This window comes from Neolamprologus multifasciatus, chromosome 9 (assembly GCF_963576455.1).
Source record: "Neolamprologus multifasciatus chromosome 9, fNeoMul1.2, whole genome shotgun sequence".
Lineage (NCBI taxonomy): Eukaryota > Metazoa > Chordata > Actinopteri > Cichliformes > Cichlidae > Neolamprologus > Neolamprologus multifasciatus.
Genome location: NC_140447.1, coordinates 10,814,470 through 10,824,910, shown reverse-complemented (window position 1 = coordinate 10,824,910; position 10,441 = coordinate 10,814,470). Strand labels below are relative to the sequence as shown.

Below are 10,441 nucleotides of genomic sequence, written 5' to 3'. Positions count from 1 at the left end.
CTTTAAACCCTGCTCAGATAGAATATGCTCGCTCCTTTCTCTTGGACAAAATGGAATCAAAACTTCAAAGTTTTTTTCCATCCTGTTTTTTTTTTCTTCTTCTTTTTTGCCAGTCTAGCAATTTGAGCTCACAGCCTCATGGGTTATTTCGTGAATACATATCAGGACCTTTAGCTCACAGGTGGCTGGCACACTCAATAATGCCTTGAGCAATATCACTTTGAGAGCACCACACAAAAACAAAGATGCCTTAGGTCCATGAATATTTATTAATGGGGGAGACTGGAGCTAAGTTAAAAAAAAATGACAGACTAATAGGTGGAGGGAGGAGAGAGAAATGAGGAGAATGATAAGGTAGGAGAAAACACGCCACAGAGCTTTCAAAGTAAAGCGCGGCCAACAGGAAACGAAGACACAACATCGAACTCGTGCGAAACCCTGGAGGAGATTTGCTATTAAATTGCTGTTAAATACAATTTTACTTGGCTCTTTCTCTGAAGATGTTGTTGCTGGTGCAGCAGTGAGGGAGGGTCCCCTGGTGTTCGCATTCAGGAGCCGATGTTGATTGGAAGCACAACAGCACTGGCGGGTATGAGGCCCTGCGGGCCTCACTGGCGGCCTCCATCATTATGCCGACGGCACTATCACTTCTGGACGCTGATTAAAATGTTGCAGATGTTAAAAGAAGCTGAAGGTTAAACCGCAAAGGGCTCCGTGTGAAGTCATTTCACACCACATTGCCTATCCGCTCCACATACACGCACAGTAAAAATCAGATTTTTATAACAGAGTGGGGAGCAGCTGCGCTGAGCGGCACTCTGTGGGACCCGATTCTGATCTTGTCTTGATTTTTAGCTGCGCGTGCACCTCAACTCAACTCGAGGCACTTTTTCTCAATCAATTTTGCTACGTCTCAGTGTCGACTGGGTAACGCTGTGATACGTTTAAGCCAGTGTAACAAAAGAATTTCCCAGTCAAGCTCAAAGCTCAAAGTGGCCTCTTAGACGGGCCTCACATGGGTGACTGTGAAATGACAGAGTTTCTGCTCTTATTTCTTTTTTAACACTTTTTTAATCTGTAACACAGAACCGAGACAACAGAAAGCTTTCTGACAGATGCCATTACATGAGTAAAAATTCAGGAAATTATCACAAAAACTAAGAAAAGTGTGCCAACACCAAGCACATTGTTTTCAATTGTTTCCCAGTCCACAAAGCAATAGACCCCCACTGTTGCTCATGCAGCTTATGTCCCACTGGGGGACTAAATGCATTGAGGAGTTTGATATCACTGCTCGTGGTGAGTTAGCTGGATATCTTATTTACTTTTTCCTGACTCGATAGACCTTTCACCTCCATCATTGTGTGGTCATGATTTTGGAGACGTGACGAGGAGCTTAGTTTTTCCAGAAAAGGTCAGAATGAAGCCACCACTCCTCTGGATTGAAAGTAAAGTCGAGAAGGTTTATATTAGCCACACCAGTAGGGGTGACTCCTGGGTTAATAGCATTAATAGTATTGTGCACATATTTATCAGGCAGAAATAAATAGACTCATTTCACGTGGTTGTAATGCATGTCAAATCTGAATGCTTCCAGTTAATCATATCCATTTTGGATGAGCTTTCACATTTGTAGTTAAAAAAAAAAGCATATGGAGATCCATGAAATAAGCTTTTGTTGTCTTAGAAACACTAAAGTTTTAGGTGTCAGCCTAATTATTATGCACAGCCTTTTGCTACAGTGTAACCTGAAAATGAGACAACCAGCATAAGGTAGCAGCGGCTTATTAAAAATATACCTGCCATCACGGGAAATAAAAGCTGTAGCATTACTTACCGAGAAAGCTTTTTCACACCTTTCAATTTCTGTGCCACTCGCTCAAAACAACAGATGTCCCACATCAGAACTTTTGTGTGATTTAAAATGATACGATATGCATGGAATATTTGAAATGAATGTGACTACGCTAGTGTTGCTAAATTACAAAAGCACACAGTGTGCTCCTTGTGTTCTTGGGATGGTGTTAAAAAGTGAAGCGAGCTAGCCACAAAAACCCCCCCAAAAAAAACAAAATAGCCAAATAACAATGCTGGCTTATTATTTACAGACTTCATGGTAATTAGCTGTAAATTATATAATTTGCAGCTGGTGACATTTATAAGTGAAACGCAGGGTTCTTGACAGTTTGTCTTAAATACCTTCATTAGCTCTGCAGCATTTCATTTAGGGGTGCGAACAGCAGGTTGGTGTATTTCCAGGGTCAGAGACAGTGTGTGATTTAAAACTTTTAGGAGTTATTGTGTTTATTTATGAGTCATGATGTGGCAAAGCAGGATGGGCAGGGTGAGAGAGGCCAGCTGGTACTGAAGTTTCTCACTAACAGATAAAAGGCCAGTTTATTTCCCCTTAAATTTTGCCACATTTGTAAGGAAAATGTTTTAGTAGGTTGAGCAGCAGAGTAGAGTCGATGAGTGGTACCCATTAAAAACATGCTAGATCTTCTCTGCCAATGCCAAACAGCTTATTCTGTGACCAACACAACCACATCACTTGCAACAAATGCTGGTTGACGAATGTAATGCCACCCCACAGCAATGTGTGACCAGCATGCGGAGGAGGCGCCAGGCTGTTGTGGGCATTTAGTGGTTCTTCCACATGCTACTGAGGCCCCTCTTTATTAAATGAGTAAGCTGTTAAACTGCCACTCTGTCTCATCAGCTCATCATCCAGACATCCAATAAATGACACCAAAATAGCATCTACATCAGAATAAGTTGTTTGGCATTGACAGAGAAGATTTAGCAGGTTTTTCATGGGTACAACTCATCGACTCAACTCTGTTGCTCAACCCACAAATGCATTTTCCTTACAAATGTGACAACATTTAAAGGGCAATTGTGGCGGGCGGGGCGGGGACTGCGGTACCGTGCGGGGAAGGCGGACGCACCTGCACGGCATCCGCAATCACGCCCCGCCGACTTAAATATTCTACTGTCTCCTGTGGTTGGGGTTGTTGTGGTAATGTTGAGCAGCGGGAGAGCTGCAGCTCTGTGTGCATTGTGAACAGCAACCGTGTGTGCTAATAAAGAATGCTGCAAAGCATGTTGATGTCACCGGGTCTGCTGTGGTCATTCACAGCAATAAATAGGCTTTCCAACGGTAAAAGATTGATTACCAAGAAGCGTTCTTACAACAAAGGAATAATCGACCAAACACAAATTTCCTTTCTTTTTGTGTACATTTCCTTTGATTTGAGAAGAAAGAAAAGACATTTGTAACGAACTCCCAGCATGCTGAACGAAACTGCACTTTAAAATGATTGAGACAGGCTTGAACAGTGGCATTTTACCTGACTCTCAGCATTTTTCCTCCTCTCTCAAACTAAACAAAGGCAGCACCATTAATCTGTGGTGAGTCATGCCTGTTTCATGGCAGGTACTCTTTAAAAACAACACAGTTATGCTTGACGTGATCATTTTGGGGAGTGTGTCATGCCACCTTTTTCAGCATTAGCTGTCAAAATAAAAGTGGTGATTGTATAAAGAAAATGGACAAAATAACAAAACGCTGGCGGAACCTGAAAGTAGAAATGTAGACAGCCATTGAGTATAAAAGATTTTTTTTAATCCTTTAATCCACTTGTGGGCAGGGAATATTCTCCTGCTCCTACTTCATGTTTAAATCAGACTATGTTAGAAAGCGTTGTCACCAAATTCTCACAGCTCTTCTCTGGGAAATGTGGAAACATTCAGTCATGTTGTTGTCTGCAGGAAAGGTCTAAAAATTCAAAGTGCTCGACTGAAGCTCATAAATTAAATTAACAGATACCACCACCACCACCACCACCCCCCCACCCACCCCCATACTCATCTAGCCACAGCAGAAAATGAATCTGCTGAGTTTATTGTTAAATGAATGTTCTAGTGAGCAGGATGTGAGTGAGGATTTAGTGCACCTTGAGGGAGTCCCTCTTTCCAAACTGAAAATGTGCTTCTGAGATCTCATCTCATATTAATTTGTCATGGAGAAGGTATTCATGCTGTTGCTCCACGCCGCCCTCTGGCTGACTCCGAGGTATTCGTCATCTTTCGGAGCTGCGAGCCTTTTGATGTCTTCAATCTCCAAGTGCTTGTTTCGCAATTTAACTTAGCTTGTTTTCCTCGGCCCTCCCTGCACCTCTTCGTCCCCCTCTCCCTCCCGATCTTCTCGTGTCCATCAGCTGTGACCTTACAACAATTACGCATCCTCCAGTGGGACAATTAAAACCGAACTATCTTCCCGAGTGGAGAGGGGGAGAAAGAAAGCGGAGGAAATAATGATGCCGGATTCATTCGTGCAGTCGCCTGCCTTCTTTGAACTAGCAGTTCTTGAAGTTGAGAAGGCGACTGTTTTAGCAGCTCTGCCTGTGTTCCAGTGCCACTGCTATTCAAGGACATGCTGCCCTTCAGCAGCATTGTCCAACAAAATAAAAGCCGTCTGTTCTCTATTCAGCACTGGAAAATTCACTCATGTTGACGTGCCTGTCCTCTTTCAACCCTGCCCCTCCTCTGCTTTGACAGGTGCAAGTGCAATCTTCACGCCAACAGCTGCGTGTATGACAAAGAGAAGTTGAGCTGTGAGTGTGAACACAACACCACTGGGCCCGACTGCGGCCGCTGTAAGAGGAACTACCAGGGGCGAGCGTGGAGTGCTGGCTCATACCTGCCCATACCCAAGGGCACCGCAAATATCTGTGAGTACACGCACACTCGAACACAAGCACACCTCTGACGTGTTGGCTAATTAAAAAGATGGATGACATGGCAGTGTAGGACTTTCAGGAGGTCTTAAAGATCTCAACAAAATAATGGAAAATTTGTTGAATTTGTTTTTTTTTTTTAAAAATGCATCTACAGAGACAAGTGATACAAGTCCAGTCCTAATTATCAGTATCCTGTGTGTCCTTTTAGAGAGTTCAGACGGTCATTACATTCAGAGATGCTGAGCTGTGGCGTTTCAAAGCAAAGTGAAGCAATTAACAGCACACAAAAAAGATGTGTGTATGATTAGTGATGTTATGTTGAAGCAAATGTTTCCAGACCAGAGTGCAGTCTAGTTAAAAGACCACAGTGTAAATAGGATGTTGTTCTCTCTTCTACAGCTCTGTATTCTAGAAAATGTCCTTTTCTTGACCGCTCTAATTAGAGTGAAGTGAAAGAACCTGCACTACCTCCTCTGGAAGCTCGTTATACGCTGATGCGGCCTGTACAAAAGATGAATCATTTTTCTCCCTTTAGTTGGGGAGACATGGGTAGCACTTTAGAAGACTAGTGTAAGTCCCCTGTAATTAGCACTTGAAATTACAATGTAATTTTAGTTACCTACAGATATTTAAAGCTAGGTACATTTGAACAAGGGAATAATAAGTCAAGTTTTTACAGGAAACAAAGAAATAATTATACTGTAGGTAAATATAAGTAGTGTGTAACTTTAGGTATTTTACAGGAAAGGAGACACAAACAATACTGTTTAACTATTGCTTAAGTAAATTGAAGTACTGTGTAGTTTCTTAGTAATTTTGCAGAGAAACAAACAGTATTTCTCCAGCTTATATTGCAAGCACACTCAACACTTAACAAGTACATTTTTTAGATATGTATACATCTTTATATAATATTCATTATGCATGATGATGCTCTATTATTTAACTTTTATTTTACCGCATAAATGTAATAAGGGCCGTTTTCCCTTACTAACTTACAAGAAAAAGAAAGCAACAACAAACAGACTCTGCAGGACTGTGTGATCTTTAAATGATGGAGTCAACTTTGTTGTCTTTTACAGTCACTGTCCAAGCATAACTTTGAAAAGCAGTGTTGAGGAAAGTATCGTCTGCTTTCCTGTAAAATACCTGGAAGTTTAAGCAAAGTTAAGTCACTCCAAACAAATAATGCAGCACTTAAAATTACTATTATTATTATTAAAAAAAAAAACAAAAAAAAAAGAAACAACCCCCCCAAAAAAAACTTGAAGTTCCAGTACTTAAAACTAGTCATGCACTACCTAAAATTACTAATAAAATATTAACAGTGCAATTATTTCTTATTATCTCCTCATTCTAGTGTGCCTACCTTTAACTATCCACGCGTAAATTAATTACTATGTAATTTCCAATGAAATACATTGAAATTTCATGTAATTACAGCACTCTTACTCGTGGGCCATATTATTAAGTACTACTGGACAATGTTAGTGGAATTTATTTAAAGGATGTTAAATCTTCTATGTTGTTCCAAAAGAGGATCACAGGTTTAACTGTGGTATCATCTGGTATCTGTGAACCTTTCTTAACCTGTCCACAGGTGACAGGCCTCTGAGACTTGGATTAGTTTAGTAGCTCTTGTGTAAACTCGTTTTCTATCACTTTTTTTTGCTTTAATTTAAGAACGAAACTAAACTAGCAACCAGCCCAGGGCACTTTCAGAGACACTTAAATCACCTTTCTTCAATATTCCCAACGCTCAGTTTGATATTTGACCATGTCTGCTTGCACTCAATCGCTACCATGTGATTGGCTAATTAGAGATTTACTGTCAGGTAAACAGGTATACCTAAGAAACTAAATGCACCTGCTCGCTGATGAAATTCTACGTGGCGCATTGTCAACAATAAAGGTACTGATGAGGTTTTGCATCACCTCTGTAGATGTCAGACTTACTGGCCTGTAGTTTTACCGTTAACAGTGTGTGCCCTTTTTCATACTTCTTTCCATCCTTCAGGCAAAATAGATTTTTATGGATTATATAAATCTGTGGGAGGTTCAGCAACCACATTATTTTGCTTAAAATTCTAAACTGCATTACAACTTTATTAGTTATAGACTTTTATTTCTACTAAAACAGGAATTTTGAGAAGTTGCAACAGACTGCTTACAAAGTTATGTAACATTAGGCTAAATACAAACCAACACACATGTGTGCTCCTTTACTTTTTCATGCTTTTGAATAATTACGTCTTGGCTGCATCGTGTTGTTCAGTCCTGCTCAAAAGATGCAAGGAGTTCATAGTGGTCAGTAGAACCGCATTAGTTTGGCCCTTTAACCAGGACTGTAGGGCCAAGTTGGACCTGACAGCACAGCTCCTGGGATCACTCAGGCATACAGACCTCTTCACCATTGTAAGGTAGGAATTTTTGGAGATTGGATGAGGAGCTTAGTCATTCATGAGGAGCTCAGAGTAAAGCCGCTGCTGCTTTGCATTAACAGTAGCCAATGGGGTAGCCACTGGCTACTTTTAATGCGTCTCGCTAGGGGTGCCTCCTGGGCGTCTCAAAGGTGAGATGTTTTGAGCAGACTGAGGATGCGCTGGAGAGACTGTGACTCTCGAATGGGTTGGGAAAACCTCGCTATCCACCGGAAGCGCTGGAGGCGTTGGTCAGGAGGACGAAGGTTGGGGCGGCTCTCTGCGATTTTGAAATGCGCATTTAGCAGAAGGCTTCTCTACTTTTGATCCCGAGGTGTTTTCGGAAACACAAAGGAATGTCACAATTAAAAAGTAGAATGCTAACAAATGTCGCCAATGGGGAAATTGTGCATCCAGACTGCATAATCTCATATTGTTATATTTTGAAGAGGGCTCGAGCTTTCCACTAATAAACAACACGGATTACAGTTAATAAATAATGTTGTTAAGCTGCAGCTGCGATGCTAATGTAGAACAGAGGCAATTACTCCTGCTCGAGCTGAAGTAAGTGGGCCAACCTCCTTTTGTCTAATGCGTTGGCATGACGTCACATCACATCTTCTTCTCACAGAGCCTGAAGAACATTTGCTGGTGTGGACCCATGTTTTATATCTGACTCAATGCAAGGACAACAAGGAATTCTTTGTTTTACACTTTTTAATACTTTTTGTTTTGCTTTTCAAATGCAGTTTTGTGGATGAGCCAAGCAGAGAGAGTTCAACTAGTGAACTGACATCAAGCCTCAGCAGTTGGTAACAAACCACAGTGCAGACACGGAAACAAAATAACAACGAGGAGTGAAAATTAGTCCTGGGTTCACCAGGTGGCCAGAGTCATGACTTCATTTGAAAGCTCTCCTTGCTGTGTAAGGTGATGAAATGAAAATGCTTTGTTCTCAGCTTGCTCCCACTGCCCCCCAGCAGCCGAATAATCATCATCACCTTCATCACATTAATCATAATTAATTGATTTTAAAAATGTGAGTTTAAGAAAGTTTGTTGAATCTCACTTGCAGCCCTGAGTAAACCTCAGGGAAAGAAGTATAAAACTGCATGAAGGCAAATGTTTGTAATATTGGAATTTACAGTAAAACTTCCCTTGCCAAGAAGGAGAAATACAGCAGTCTATGAGCTTGAGAAATATGGAATATATTATCATTTCATGGCCTCTTTCCCCCCAGACTTTTACTGCTTGCTGTTTATTTTGTTCCTGAACTGAAAGGCAGGAATGTGTGTTCTTCCTGGGGTACACACACAATACGGGAAGTACTCTGTTCATACAGCAGTTTAGTGTCATTGAAATGAGGGGCTGGGAGATGATCCAGGTCCTGCGTCTCACCTTTAGACTTTCTGCTGTTAGCAGACTTGAGTGAGTAAATAGGCGATGGATCTGCGAGTGTATTTTACATAACAATTAGCAAAAAAACCAGTGAGTATCAACTAGGGCTGCACGATTTTGCGGAAGTTCGACGTGTATAGGGAAGCGCTGTATAAGGTTCCCGTTATTGATGTTTGGGTGGTTGACCGGGACAGATTTTCTCCTGTCACTTTCTCGTCATTCCTGACGTGTTCTCCGTTGTTTTTTCCCTGCTAATTTTAGCATCACACGGCATAGCTTCTGTATCACGTGGTATAAGGCTCCGCCCTTGTCATTTGTTGAGCAGGAAGAGTGAGCGCTTGTTTTCATGCAGATTACGTCCCGGATCAAAATGCGGTACAATCGTTGTCGTCGTCTTTTTTTTTTTTTAATCGTTGTCATTTGGAAATGAGATCGCACATAAGTATGAATCGAGATCGCGATTTTCTAACGATTAATCGTGCAGCCCTAGTATCAACTGCCCCTTACAAAATGACATAAACACAGGCTCCAGAGCAGCCACTACTCCGCCCTTACATCATTTCCAGAAAGAGTGATGAGCAGCGGGGCTATAACTTTGAGTGCCGTGGCATTAATATGAAAGCCCAACTTTTATTCCACCCTGTCTCCTTATTGCATCCGCTGTGATTTCTGCCTTTCTCTGCGGCGCTCGAGGGCTCCCGGCCGCCGGCCACTGATGACTTATTCTACCTCCCAGAGGATCCACGTTATGAGACTTAGGGAGGGTTAGTGAAATGCCCATTCCCAGAGCCCAGATTGACAGCACATTATTAAAAAAGGTGACACACACACACACACAGGTGATCATCCAGACCTGCATGCACACAAACATACACACATTCATAACTACACAAGGACACACTCACGCACACATGCTCCCTTTGCCCTGCAAGTGATGAAAAACAGTCCGAGTATAAAGTGCGTTATTATACTTTGTCTTGGAGGAAGAAAAATCCATAATGTAATAACACTGTGAAAAATCTATAGGAATGCAAGGTTATCCCTCCTGAATAGAAAAGAAAATGCTCAAGGCTGACAGAAAAATGCACCTTGTGCTGTTTTGTAATTTTCAAGCCCATTCAACACCAATTCCAAAAGTCTCCTTCCCTCTCAATGTTTTCCCCCAAACCCAGCGAGCATATGGCAGCTCTGCAGAGACAAATTTGTCAAAGATGAAAATTTAATTAAGATTTAATTTCTTTTTACTATGCCCATCAAGTAGTCTGATGCGATAAGGAGCTCGATGAATCATCATTCAGAGAGGGTGTGGAGTCTGGGTGTGGGGAGGGGTGCAGTGTGTGTGTGGGTGGTGGGGTTGGGGGGGTCGTTGATATGTCGTCTTACAATGGCTCTGTGTTGAGAGCGCAGAAGAAGAGCGGGATTTAGAAAGTGATGAAAAAAGGAATGGCAAGGATAGAAGGAGGGGAAGTGGGCATCGCTCTCTGTCACAGCTAACTCAGCCTTCTGGGGTGGCTCTGTCTTTCTCGCTCTTTTCATCTGCGTCTCTCACCCCCTCAGCCCCTCACACACGCACACACCCAGCCAGCCACCCCAACCATGCTTCTCTCATCCTCACTCATTCTTGCTTCCTTCCTCTGTGGAGACAGAAGGAGAGAGATCAGTTGGAGAATTAACCATGGCAGTTCATTTCACTGTAGGGCTGAGGACACTGAGGGAAATAGAAGCTGGCGGTGGAGGGGGCAGAAAACTGGTGGCCTCTGAAAAGTTAAATTCAGATTGTAAAAATATATTCTCTGTGTTATATTAAACCCAGAATCCGTGTATGCACTTCAAATGGATGACTTGATTTAGAGAACCCATGTTTCTCTGTGCAGTTTGTGT

At 42.0% G+C, this 10,441-nt stretch overlaps 1 protein-coding gene across 6 annotated transcripts in view; it reads left to right on the top strand.

The window, feature by feature from the left end:
- Positions 1-10,441, top strand: part of ntng1a (netrin g1a) — a 118,608-nt gene that overhangs the window by 79,078 nt on the left and 29,089 nt on the right. For all 6 annotated transcript variants that reach the window (XM_085172240.1, XM_085172239.1, XM_085172242.1 and 3 more), the window contains exon 4: positions 4,561-4,733. In XM_085172240.1, the coding sequence (XP_085028366.1) occupies positions 4,561-4,733 (173 nt within the window). The remainder of the gene's footprint in view (positions 1-4,560; positions 4,734-10,441) is intronic.